General features: G+C 40.1%; 1 protein-coding gene across 8 annotated transcripts in view; it reads right to left on the bottom strand.

Moving 5' to 3' along the window:
• arap2 (ArfGAP with RhoGAP domain, ankyrin repeat and PH domain 2) overlaps positions 1 to 14,435 on the bottom strand; it is a 253,644-nt gene that overhangs the window by 33,189 nt on the left and 206,020 nt on the right. For all 8 annotated transcript variants that reach the window (XR_007448601.1, XR_007448602.1, XM_049568438.1 and 5 more), the window contains exon 24: positions 6,693 to 6,770. Coding sequence is in view for 6 of the 8 variants with exons in the window: in XM_049568438.1 (XP_049424395.1) it covers positions 6,693 to 6,770 (78 nt within the window). In the remaining 2 variants the exon portion in view is untranslated. The remainder of the gene's footprint in view (positions 1 to 6,692; positions 6,771 to 14,435) is intronic.

The raw sequence follows: 14,435 nt of genomic DNA, 5'->3' as shown, positions 1-14,435 counted from the left end.
CCACCTCATTAGTTCACCGCACGGACTGTTTAACTTGGCAACAACTGCAGCCGGCTCAAACGTGATTGGTCAATATCACGCGGACTACAAACAGCCTACAACCGGAAACCAGGGCTCTTCCGCTCTTCTTCCGGAGGCAAGATCTCTGGGGTTTGCCTACAGACTCTACATTCACTGAATGTAGAGTCTGTATATAGAGACTAGTATTTGATTAACGCATCAACGCTACCTACCCAACCTCCCACATTCGCACCATAGAGTGTGCCAGTAAACCCAGAACTCTGTTAGCGCTTTTAGCGCTTCCGGTTCCCTCGTCTAAAAGTCAGTACGTTTTTTGAATGGGATTTTGGTAAAATGCCTCATAAGGTCTGTGGTTAACAAAAGCTTAAGCGAGTTTCAGGTTTTGTTCTACGACATAAAACACGTCAGTAAATACCCTACTACTGAATTCTGAAGCTTTTACGTGTCGTAAAAAAGGCGGTTGCTAACAAGTTGCTCAATACGACTACAAACCCTGTGGGGGACATTAAACGTCATCACCCCCGAACAGGCGAGAGTGCTGGCAGTCCGCCATTACAGCTTCTTATTTAGCTTAAACACTCTGATTTCCCCATTATACAATGTTCATAAAATAAAGTGGCCGAAATCAGTTGAAAGCTTAGTGGCGGTGACGTCAAGAGTCATGCGACCGTGGAGTAGTCATGTAGTCCGTTAAAGCCTAACGTTAGCTTTTTACTTCTGGCGATCACATTTAAGCTTCAAATGCGGTATGAAAGGTGTTCATATGTGAAGATTATCTCGCTGAACAAAACCTGTAAGTATCATAAACTTGTGTTAGCCACGGAGCTTATTTTCTGACTTAATCAAAACGCAATGCAAAAATCACATTCACTTTCACTTCCGGGAACCAGCATGATGCTAAACTTCCAGGTTTTGACGTCAGCCCTGGCACACTCTATTGTCTGTAAAAATAATGGATGTAGCTACAGTGACGTCACCCACTGGTTTGTGGACTCTCATTTTTAAGCCTTGAGTTCAGCATTTTGGCCGTCGCCATCTTCGTTTTTTGAAGCTAGAGGTGACCATATTTGGGCGAGATGCTGGAGTTATGGAAGAGTGAGGGGGCAATCTAATGGAGAATTAATTATATGTAATTTTAAGTCTTAATAAAATAGAAATGGTTTTTGAATTATACAAAAATTCACCCCATAAAGTTTTCATGAACAGGGAAATTAGCTACAGAGGCCAAAACAGTTTTTTGTACCAAGCTTACCAACGTGTATTTCTGTTGTAAAGTTGGGCATTTTAACATAATGGTCTACGGGGACTGACTCACTTCTGGAGCCAGCCTCGAGTGGCCATTAGAGGAACTGCAATTTTTGGCACTTTGCTGGTGGCTTCATTTTTCAGCCCTTGAGGTTGCCACTTGATTGGAATATGACTTTTAAACCTTTATTTTCACTGTTTAGAAAGGTTAGTCTTATTTCACTGTAGAGCTGCGTGTAGTGTATTGCTTCCTGTCGCTTTTATCACTACTGCTACGGGAGCGTGAACTCGGGACAGGACTGTTAAAAGGTTTGTTGTTGGATGTTAGCCACAGCTGCTGTGTTAGCTCATGCTAACTGGGTTAGATGTTAAACTGACTAAACGGAGAGCAACTCCAGGCTCTGGAGATGGTCCATCAGTGCTGCGTCTTACCTATGTAAAGGTAGCAACAGAAAGTTTGTTAATTTTTAATTTGTTAACTTTGAATATATCGTTTAATAGGCTAATCGAACCCTGGCTGTTAGCAAATTAATTTTAAATTGCACTTGTTGTCTGCCGTTGGCCAGTTTATACTTTTATTCTTACGTTACATTTAATTTTTCACAAAGACTTGAGGACTCTATGACAATTTGATGTGAGTGCTTGAATATGGAAGTTACTTAAAATGCCCATTCCTAATCTGGGCACCTCTAATTGCAAATGGATCCCCAACAATGCCAAGTACATTGTCCTTCATTATTTAAATTGAATATTAGGCCAACAGAAGAACATTTACTCAATTGTAGTAGACTTCTTTATCTATTCATGTATTTAAAAACCTAAAAGATTTGGGGCGTTTAAGAAAACATTCAGGGATACACCCCCTAAAGCTTCCCCCTTGCTCCGCCCTTGAATTAAGCTGTTGAAGACTTGTTTGCAAAGCCAGCAGAGTGCAGCAAGAAGAGGTGATAAATGGTTTTACAGCTGACGGGGAGATTTCTAGGCAGCGAGTTAGAAAAACAGCAATGCTCTATTCGAAATGAAGGCATTTCTAATCTTCACCAAAGTCATACTCTCTCTGCACTGGCCCTGGCTGTAAATGCAAGTATTGATTTTAAAGTGCCACTTCTAAGTTACAAGGCATGACATTGCCTTGCACCTCATTATATCACTGATTTACTTACTCCCTCTGTCTAGCCATGCTATCCACTCGCAGGGTGCAGGCCTCCTTGTCATTCTCTCCCTTTAAAGAAGGAAACAGATGAGGTCAGAGCATTCACCTGCCGGGCCCGAGCCCTCCGAGACAAGCTTCCTCCAAGTGTTGAAAGTGCTCAAGTGCAGACCCCAGAGCTATTTGTTTAGCCACGTCCTGTACCTGAAATCCTAACTGGACTCCCTGTTTGGCAGCTCAGCTAAAGGAAGTGCTGTGCCTGAGTATAGCCTCACTCAGCGGCCAATCCACACGTCAGTTTGCTTAATTTTGCCTGGTGATGGAAGTAGCTCTATTTTGAGAAGAAATAGCTGATTTCGTCAAGTAATTCATCTCCAAGTGACTCAGCAGGATGAACGTTGATGGTCTGAGACATGTTTTTATGACCATCCAGCACCGCTCTCATGATTGGCTGTGATTGAAAATGTGATGAATGTTGAAAAGAAAATGTGTTTTTGCTCGAGTTGTAACAACCCCGGCCTAAAAACATATACTTTACACCATTTTGACAGTCGACTGTGTAAGACCCACTGAAGTACCTTTTTTTTTTTAACATGGTAGCTTATGTAAACCTGAGCCACATTCCACTATAAATACATTGTATGCATACATAACCACCGTAAGTGCAGCCTGTATAAATCTGTGCGTGGGAAATTTTTACCAACTTTTCTTTTACCATTTTTATTCAGGTTAAGAGCTGCACGCACTGGATGAATACAATGGACATTTCAAGGTGGAACTTCTAACTTTTACTTCACTTTAATTAACTGATGGCTTATTTGACTGGGTTCATTTTGAAATGGCCTCTCAGCCCAGTTGCCACAAGAAAATGTTGGCATTGCAAGTTTCATACATGGCATACCAGTGCTTCTAAAGTGGCATAGTATATGAGTTGACTTTGTCATCAGGAGTTGGAGGGGAAGGAGGATGGTGTAAGACAATGAAACAGGTTGAGATTTTGCAAGTTATTGCTGTTTTCCCAGCAACTTTTTAGGCACGAAACATGTGTAATTTATTGACCCATCAAATTTCTAGGCATGTGGTCATACTAAGGGCCTCTGGCTTTTGTAAGGCTCTGTAGACCAAAGTCTGCAGGTTATTGGTCTATAATTAAACTGTATCATGTTTGTGGAAAAATGGAAAACTCAATAAATATATTATTGAAAAAAAAAAAATGGTATGAAAAGTTTTTTGTTTTTGCCAAGACATTGCAGGTTTTCCTGCTGGGATTGTACGCCCCAAACTGGGTATATTAAGCCAAAACATGATCTTTTTCTAACTATAACCAAGTAATTTTTTTATCCTAAACCTAACCACTTGTTAATCACAACAATGTTGAAACCTTAAGTTTCAATGTATCAGCTAAATCACTGGTTACCAACGTGAGGGTCCCAACCCCCTCTTTGGGTCGCCAGAGTTTCATGGGGTCATGAGACCTTCTTGATTTTAAAGGGTGTAAGAAATCGTTTAAAAAAAAGTATAGAGTAGGCTTATATCTTCGCATTTCATTCATTTCTGGAAAGACAACTGAATAAATCCGTTATTTTTCAAGTTTAGATTATTATTCAGGTTATTAACGTTAAAAAAATCTCACAGGATTAGAGCACGGTGAAGACCTGAACACAAGCTGCAGTCTTCACTCTCTGCTAAACAGTGTCAGACAGAGGAAAACACTGAATTTGTCATAAAAGAAGCCTATTAAGTATGCATGCTTGTTCAAAAATCAACATAATACAGACAGAGAATCTTACAAAAACTTCCTAAAATATCAGGAAAACTCATCTTTGACGCAAAATTCACAGGAAAAAATCGTCTCAAAGTTCATCCAAATTGCTTGTTTTACACAAACTTTCTACAATATCTCTGTGCTGTTACTGTCATCCATTGAACATAATATTGAATATCTATTAAATGTCATTTAGTCAGGCGTCGTCAGTTTACTCAATGATAAAAAAAGGGTATCTTGAGGAAAAAGGTTGGGAACCACCGAGCTACATCATAACTTACAACTGCAACATATCTGTGGTTTGCAGAAACATAAAGCCAACGTTTTTTGGTCGATTGTGTTGGGCATTCATTTTCTGTAACCGCTTATCCTGTTAGGGGTCTCGGGGGGGCTGGAGCCTATCCCAGCTGACATTGGGCGAGAGGTGGGGTACACCCTGGACAGGTCACCAGACTATCACAGGGCTGACACATAGAGACAGACAACCAGTCACACTCACATTCACACCTACGGACAATTTAGGCCTAGTCCACTTCTGAAACCGTGTATTATTCTATGCGATTTGGCTGTTTGGCTACATGCAGCTGCACTTTTGGACCCCCAAAACCGCGCTTCTTTGAACCCGGAGTCCAGGGTGAAGTTTTTGGAAGACTCCGGTGCGTGTAGATAGGATAACTGCAGTATTTTATTACCTGTCTCCATTGTTTGACGACAGAGCGACGGTAAATAGCTAGTGAAATGGCAGACCAAACAAACATGCTGGTGTTAACTTTATTTGTGAGCGTGCTATCTGCTCTCTTTGGATGGCATATCCAGCTGCTCGACCTAACGACCAACAAAGGAGGCTGCTCCTGTTGCTAGCTACCCCAACTACACTACCATGAAAGCAGCGACAGGCCAGCGGATTCTGGATCCGGCCGGGTCGGACCTCAGACTGGTGGGAAAGTTTCGAGAACCAGTCTGAGGTCCAACCCGGCCGGATCCAGAACCTCCGTTGGCAGGCCCGTCGCTGCTTTCATGGTAGTGTAGCTAGGGTAGCTAGCAACAGGAGCAGCCTCCTTTGTGGATCGGGTTGTTTTTATTTTCCACACTTCCCTATTCTAGTATTGACTGACTTCTGAACTGACTTCTGTTAGAAGTTACATCGCCACCTACTGCTTTGGCATGTGTATTACATCACTTGGCAGCGGGTTTTGCGGTTTCGTGTGGATATCTTTTTTTTTTTTTTTATCACACCACTTGTGTGGACAAATCTTTTTTTGGAAACCTGAGCCTGAAAAACTTCAGTTTCAGAAGTACACAGGTCCGTGTGGACTAGGCCTTAGAGTCACCAATTGACCTACATGTCTTTGGACTGTGGGAGGAAGCTGGAGTACCCAGAGAAAACCCACGCTGACACAGGGAGTGCATTCGAACTCATGGTAACATGGCAATTTTTGCATTTAATTTAAAAAAAAAAAAAAAAAAGCAAAAATTATGACAATGTGACTTTTTTCTGGGGTGTGTACCAAACAAGCATGTTCCCTTATGTCTGGAGTACGGCTTGTAGGTCGGGGCATCTCTGTAGCACCACAATGCGTCATTATATTGGTATATTTTGACACATTTTACCTTTAAAAAATTGCAACGCTTTCTTTTCTGCTGTTGGTTTGGAAAGCCAGTGAGAGATGTGTGGCCACCACAGATACAAATGATCGTCCAAAACTCATAAAACACGACAAAGTAAGTCCAGTTTTAAAAAACAGAAAATCAGTGTGACATTTTAATGACTTTAATCAATGTTTAACTTTGCTTTAATGTTAAATCATCCCTAAAATAAGCTTCTCCATTATCTCAAAAGAGACATTTCCACCATGCTGACTGTAATTACACTAAATGACTGCTCCTAATGAATAAACTAGTAACTTCTTTATTTTTCTACAATAGTTTTCTCAGGTTAAATCCTTAAAACCCTCGAATTTGTGTCCATAACACAAAAAAAAAAAAAAAAAAAGTTGTCCCAATTTTCACCTCCGACAGCTTTATAATAGCACCGGCTTTCCACTGAGTAACCCTCCTGACCCACAGCAGCAGACATGTTCTGAAAGCCTACGGACAAGGTGGGGAGGAGAGGGTGTGGGGAGCGAGCAGAAAGGAGCGGGCATAAACAACTTATTTCAGATTTCAACAACGGCAGCGGCATGTGATTTATTTTTTTTCCCCCAGTTATCTGAACCAAATGTTTTTCTCGGATGAGGCATCCAGGCATAAAGTACCTGCCGTAAAGGTTAACAGGAACAAAGCCCTTTTTTTCTCCCCTCACCCGCCTGCCTCCTCCGCCGCCATTGTCCCCCCCCAAACCCCCGCCTTCATTTTCGCCAGAAAAACAGGAAACTTGTTCAAATGAATCCCTGATTTGAGAGACCCTGACTCACGCAGGCAAATCAATACACACACACACACACACACACACACACAAACAAACAGAACACCCGTCAGTGATTTCCATTTGGGTTCCGCGGGTCGTCTTACCGTGGCGTCCTTCTTCTCGTTCCAGCGTGTGATGAAACTATTCTCTCTCTCCATCTGTTGCACCCGGTCTTCATTGACCTGTTGGACACACACCAAGACACACAAACACACCAATTCAAACCCAGCCAACGAGGAGAGAGCTGCTTGATGGAATCAGAAAAACATTTTTCGAAGGTAGAATTAATTTCAGCCCTTAAATATAACACGTGGAAGACTAGATTAAACCGGTAAAAAAAAGGCATCACACGCTAACCGTAGAACTGGGTCGTTCAGCTAACACTTCTAAAACTAATTTGAAGGAGGAAGTTGGCTGTGACTGTTTGACACAGCTCAGCACCAAGTGAATACTCCTTTCTTTCACAAAGCTCTGTGTGGGAATGATATTTTTTATTCCAACTTTTTTTTTTTTTCCTTAACACCATTATCATTTCCAGAGAACAATTTGCTTTGTTAGACGTCTACGAATGGCAGAGGAGATTGGAGGGGTAAAAAAAAAACCTCACAAACTCATCGTGTGTGTGTTTAGGCCTGATAATGGGCCCCGTCGACGACATCCAGCACAGAACTGGCGCTTTAATTAGCGAGATGTCTCACTCGTTTTATGTCACAGCGTGTGTATTCGCCGCCATTGGGCCCATGATTGGTTGAGCTTAATGGCTATTTGTCATGCGAACGGCGGCGTCCCGAACCGATTTGGAGTGAATGCTCCTCCTTTAACGTCAGAACAAGAGGGATCCAGGCGTTCTGTTGGGAATTAGCAGGCGCTCTGTGCTGCGTATCCCATAAGCCAGGCAGCTCTCCAAGGGTAACATTGATCCCACACCCCCGCCCATCCGCACATCAGCAAAGTCAAGCCAATTGTGGAGATTTGGCAGCAACAGTTCTGCTCCCCAGATGGTTGAAGGAGAAGTGTGTAAATAACATAATGTGTGCAGTTTAGTTTAGATATGCAACATGGTAATATATGAAGGCTTCATATATTATTTTCACCTGTCGTTGATTTGAGATTCATCCTAAATCCAGCAGAACGACTGCACCAGAAACACCTCAGTTTATCTGCTAGTTTGTAAAACAATAACTATATTTTTCACGTACATTCACTCAATCTGTAAGATTCATTTACAGGTATACTCTGCAGGATTGTCGGTTACAGTTTGTGAACACACTTGCCAGTGAAACTGAAAGTAAAAGCCAGCCCCAGATCCATCCCTGTTTGGCATTTTGCCTCTTTATATTTTCATGTTTTTGGCGCTGTGTCTCTTGGATGCCTGCCGCTCACTGTCTGGCACCTGGTCGTTGCCATTTTATATTAAGCCCTGACCTCACCTGAGGAATGTGGGGGTACACGCCCATAAACAATCTAAACAGAGCAGAGAATAAGAACAAAAAATATGAAGATCCAGGCAGAGGGCGGAGGCTCTGCAGAAAAATAGTGTGGGTCAAAAATGATGATTGAGAAGGATTACCTCTATATGAGCCTATATTTAGTTTTCTTTATGTTAAGAGTGACATGACACGGTCATGAACCTGTCATGAACATTATGTACATGTCATAAACATGACTGCTGTCATTAAGTGTCATTCAGTTTTTGTATTGACAAGTTGACATTGTTTGGGTTGTCTTGATTATGACAAGTTGACATTAATCAAAGTGACATTACCAGAAGTTGTCTTTGTCATGACAAGTTGACATTAACAAGAAATCCACCTCTTTTTGTGTTTATAACAAGGTGACGTAATGATTATTATAAGTAGATGTCCAAGGCTACAGGTCGATTTTAACACTCGGTCAGATAGATGTCTGGCAGGATACGACACAAAACTGGCTGTCATGACACCATTATGACAGTGTAATGAATAAATGCTTTAACTTAAGTTAAAGTGGTGGCATTTTGATTTGTCATTAAGATTTCATGAAGGACAAGACTGACTGTCATGACACCTTGTTATAATAAGGACATCCCAAACAAATTTAAAGTCAACTTGTCATGACAACTTCTGGTAATGTCACTTTGATTAATGTCAACTTGTCATGACAAAGACAACTTCTGGTAATGTCACTTTGATTAATGTCAACTTGTCATGACAAAGACAACTTCTGGTCATGTCACTTTGATTAATGTCAACTTGTCACGACAAAGACAACTTCTGGTCATGTCACTTTGATTAATGTCTACTTGTCACGACAAAGACAACTTCTGGTCATGTCACTTTGATTAATGTCAACGTGTCATGACAAAGACAACTTCTGGTCATGTCACTTTGATTAATGTCAACTTGTCACGACAAAGACAACTTCTGGTAATGTCACTTTGATTAATGTCTACTTGTCACGACAAAGACAACTTCTGGTAATGTCACTTTGATTAATGTCAACTTGTCACGACAAAGACAACTTCTGGTCATGTCACTTTGATTAATGTCTACTTGTCACGACAAAGACAACTTCTGGTCATGTCACTTTGATTAATGTCAACTTGTCACGACAAAGACAACTTCTGGTCATGTCACTTTGATTAATGTCAACTTGTCACGACAAAGACAACTTCTGGTCATGTCACTTTGATTAATGTCAACGTGTCACGACAAAGACAACTTCTGGTCATGTCACTTTGATTAATGTCTACTTGTCATGACAAAGACAACTTCTGGTCATGTCACTTTGATTAATGTCAACTTGTCATGACAAAGACAACTTCTGGTCATGTCACTTTGATTAATGTCTACTTGTCACGACAAAGACAACTTCTGGTAATGTCACTTTGATTAATGTCAACTTGTCACGACAAAGACAACTTCTGGTAATGTCACTTTGATTAATGTCAACGTGTCACGACAAAGACAACTTCTGGTCATGTCACTTTGATTAATGTCAACTTGTCACGACAAAGACAACTTCTGGTCATGTCACTTTGATTAATGTCTACTTGTCACGACAAAGACAACTTCTGGTCATGTCACTTTGATTAATGTCAACTTGTCACGACAAAGACAACTTCTGGTCATGTCACTTTGATTAATGTCAACTTGTCACGACAAAGACAACTTCTGGTAATGTCACTTTGATTAATGTCAACTTGTCACGACAAAGACAACTTCTGGTCATGTCACTTTGATTAATGTCTACTTGTCACGACAAAGACAACTTCTAGTCATGTCACTTTGATTAATGTCAACTTGTCACGACAAAGACAACTTCTGGTAATGTCACTTTGATTAATGTCAACTTGTCACGACAAAGACAACTTCTGGTAATGTCACTTTGATTAATGTCAACGTGTCACGACAAAGACAACTTCTGGTCATGTCACTTTGATTAATGTCAACGTGTCACGACAAAGACAACTTCTGGTCATGTCACTTTGATTAATGTCAACTTGTCACGACAAAGACAACTTCTGGTAATGTCACTTTGATTAATGTCAACTTGTCACGACAAAGACAACTTCTGGTCATGTCACTTTGATTAATGTCTACTTGTCACGACAAAGACAACTTCTGGTCATGTCACTTTGATTAATGTCTACTTGTCATGACAAAGACAACTTCTGGTCATGTCACTTTGATTAATGTCAACTTGTCACGACAAAGACAACTTCTGGTCATGTCACTTTGATTAATGTCAACTTGTCACGACAAAGACAACTTCTGGTCATGTCACTTTGATTAATGTCAACTTGTCACGACAAAGACAACTTCTGGTCATGTCACTTTGATTAATGTCAACTTGTCACGACAAAGACAACTTCTGGTCATGTCACTTTGATTAATGTCAACTTGTCACGACAAAGACAACTTCTGGTCATGTCACTTTGATTAATGTCAACTTGTCACGACAAAGACAACTTCTGGTCATGTCACTTTGATTAATGTCTACTTGTCACGACAAAGACAACTTCTGGTCATGTCACTTTGATTAATGTCAACTTGTCATGACAAAGACAACTTCTGGTCATGTCACTTTGATTAATGTCTACTTGTCACGACAAAGACAACTTCTGGTCATGTCACTTTGATTAATGTCAACTTGTCATGACAAAGACAACTTCTGGTCATGTCACTTTGATTAATGTCTACTTGTCACGACAAAGACAACTTCTGGTCATGTCACTTTGATTAATGTCTACTTGTCACGACAAAGACAACTTCTGGTAATGTCACTTTGATTAATGTCTACTTGTCACGACAAAGACAACTTCTGGTAATGTCACTTTGATTAATGTCAACGTGTCATGACAAAGACAACTTCTGGTCATGTCACTTTGATTAATGTCAACTTGTCATGACAAAGACAACTTCTGGTCATGTCACTTTGATTAATGTCAACTTGTCACGACAAAGACAACTTCTGGTAATGTCACTTTGATTAATGTCAACTTGTCACGACAAAGACAACTTCTGGTCATGTCACTTTGATTAATGTCAACTTGTCATGACAAAGACAACTTCTGGTAATGTCACTTTGATTAATGTCAACTTGTCATGACAACTTCTGGTCATGTCACTTTGATTAATGTCAACTTGTCATGACAAAGACAACTTCTGGTAATGTCACTTTGATTAATGTCAACTTGTCATGACAAAGACAACTTCTGGTCATGTCACTTTGATTAATGTCAACTTGTCACGACAAAGACAACTTCTGGTAATGTCACTTTGATTAATGTCAACTTGTCATGACAAAGACAACTTCTGGTCATGTCACTTTGATTAATGTCAACTTGTCATGACAAAGACAACTTCTGGTAATGTCACTTTGATTAATGTCAACTTGTCACGACAAAGACAACTTCTGGTCATGTCACTTTGATTAATGTCAACTTGTCATGACAAAGACAACTTCTGGTAATGTCACTTTGATTAATGTCAACTTGTCATGACAAAGACAACTTCTGGTCATGTCACTTTGATTAATGTCAACTTGTCATGACAAAGACAACTTCTGGTCATGTCACTTTGATTAATGTCTACTTGTCACGACAAAGACAACTTCTGGTCATGTCACTTTGATTAATGTCAACTTGTCATGACAAAGACAACTTCTGGTCATGTCACTTTGATTAATGTCTACTTGTCACGACAAAGACAACTTCTGGTAATGTCACTTTGATTAATGTCTACTTGTCACGACAAAGACAACTTCTGGTAATGTCACTTTGATTAATGTCTACTTGTCACGACAAAGACAACTTCTGGTAATGTCACTTTGATTAATGTCAACTTGTCATGACAAAGACAACTTCTGGTAATGTCACTTTGATTAATGTCAACTTGTCATGACAACTTCTGGTAATGTCACTTTGATTAATGTCAACTTGTCACGACAAAGACAACTTCTGGTAATGTCACTTTGATTAAGGTCAACTTTTCATGACAACTTCTGGTAATGTCACTTTGATTAATGCCAACTTGTCATGACAACGACAACTTCTGGTCATGTCACTTTGATTAATGTCAACTTGTCATGACAACTTCTGGTAATGTCACTTTGATTAATGTCAACTTGTCATGACAAAGACAACTTCTGGTAATGTCACTTTGATTAATGTCAACTTGTCATGACAAAGACAACTTCTGGTAATGTCACTTTGATTAATGTCAACTTGTCATGACAAAGACAACTTCTGGTAATGTCACTTTGATTAATGTCAACTTGTCATGACAAAGACAACTTCTGGTCATGTCACTTTGATTAATGTCAACTTGTCATGACAAAGACAACTTCTGGTAATGTCACTTTGATTAATGTCAACTTGTCATGACAACTTCTGGTAATGTCACTTTGATTAATGTCAACTTGTCATGACAAAGACAACTTCTGGTAATGTCACTTTGATTAATGTCAACTTGTCATGACAAAGACAACTTCTGGTAATGTCACTTTGATTAATGCCAACTTGTCATGACAACGACAACTTCTGGTCATGTCACTTTGATTAATGTCAACTTGTCATGACAACTTCTGGTAATGTCACTTTGATTAATGTCAACTTGTCATGACAAAGACAACTTCTGGTAATGTCACTTTGATTAATGTCAACTTGTCATGACAACTTCTGGTTATGTCACTTTGATTAATGTCAACCTGTCATGACAAAGACAACTTCTGGTAATGTCACTTTGATTAATGTCAACCTGTCATGACAAAGACAACTTCTGGTAATGTCACTTTGATTAATGTCAACTTGTCATGACAACTTCTGGTAATGTCACTTTGATTAATGCCAACTTGTCATGACAACGACAACTTCTGGTCATGTCACTTTGATTAATGTCAACTTGTCACGACAAAGACAACTTCTGGTCATGTCACTTTGATTAATGTCAACTTGTCACGACAAAGACAACTTCTGGTCATGTCACTTTGATCAATGTCAACTTGTCACGACAAAGACAACTTCTGGTCATGTCACTTTGATAAATGTCAACTTGTCACGACAAAGACAACTTCTGGTCATGTCACTTTGATTAATGTCAACTTGTCATAATCAAGACAACCAAAGCAATGTCAACTTGTCATTACAAAAACCGAATGACACTTAATGACAGCAGTCATAAACGTTTATGACATGTACATAATGTTCACGACAGGTTCATGACAGTGTCATGCCACCCTTATGTAACCTTCAAGTAAGTGTTACAAATCCTGCATAGTATATCTAAAAATCAAAAATAAATCCACTAAGTTTACATGTGAAAATAACTTTACATGTTATGAAATGCATTATTCAGCCTGTTGCATGATGTCTTCTGTGGATCTGGAGCATAGACTGTATAAAAACAATGGACACAGCCACTGTGATGTCACCCTTTTGTATTTTGACCATCACCATTTTGGAACTGTTGAACCAGAGGTGACCATATTTAGATGAGAGGGTGGAGCTGTGGAAGAGCGAGGGGCAGGTCTGAATGATAGACTCAGAGACACTTAAGCTCTATTCGGACGGGATTAGTTTAACATGGAGACGTGGGGTAAAGTAATTATTACCAGGGATTTCAGTCCCGTCCGAACGCGCCATGTCTGTAATCATTACGGATAATGTCAGTGAAAATTACGGCGACTTTTACCTTCTGTAAAACGGTCCGGAGAAAATACCTCAGGTAATATTAATCCTGTGCGAACATGATCCTCTGTAAAAATGTATGTAAATATTCCGCTACGTCCTGTTTACAACCATTTTTCCGCTGATAGTGGACATTCTTCTAATGATGGCATAGCCCTACATGGGAGACCAATCGGAAAGGTCGAGAAGAAAGCACTTTTCAGAGCCACGAGACTTCTGGTTGTGTTAGCTAGGCCTAATATAAATCCATATTGCTAATCATTGTGTACACACAATCCTGATCATGGGCAAGATTTCAAATTGGGCTAATCATTAATTATTATTATCCTTCAGCTGATGCTTACAGGAAGCAACGTAGCACGCACATGCCGACAGGGAGGTGACGCCAGGGCGCAAACCGAGTTACCACTCCCATCTCTGGTAGAATTACGGAGATTTCTTGTCCCGTGCAAATCGGACGTTTATATTACAGACATTCTGTGGTAAACTGACATCAGTCCACATCCATCCATCTATCCATTCATTTTCTAACCGCTTATCCTCTTGAGGGTCGCAGGGGGGCTGGAGCCTATCACAGCTGACATTGGGCAAGATGCAGGGTACAACCTGCATGTCTTTGGACTGTGGGAGGAAGCCGGAGTACCTGGAGAAAACCCAAGCTGACACAGGGGGAACATGC

The sequence above is a fragment of the Epinephelus fuscoguttatus genome, linkage group LG23 (assembly GCF_011397635.1).
Source record: "Epinephelus fuscoguttatus linkage group LG23, E.fuscoguttatus.final_Chr_v1".
NCBI classification, from domain to species: domain Eukaryota; kingdom Metazoa; phylum Chordata; class Actinopteri; order Perciformes; family Serranidae; genus Epinephelus; species Epinephelus fuscoguttatus.
Note: the sequence above shows the minus strand (reverse complement) of the source record. Positions and strands in the feature narration are given on the sequence as shown.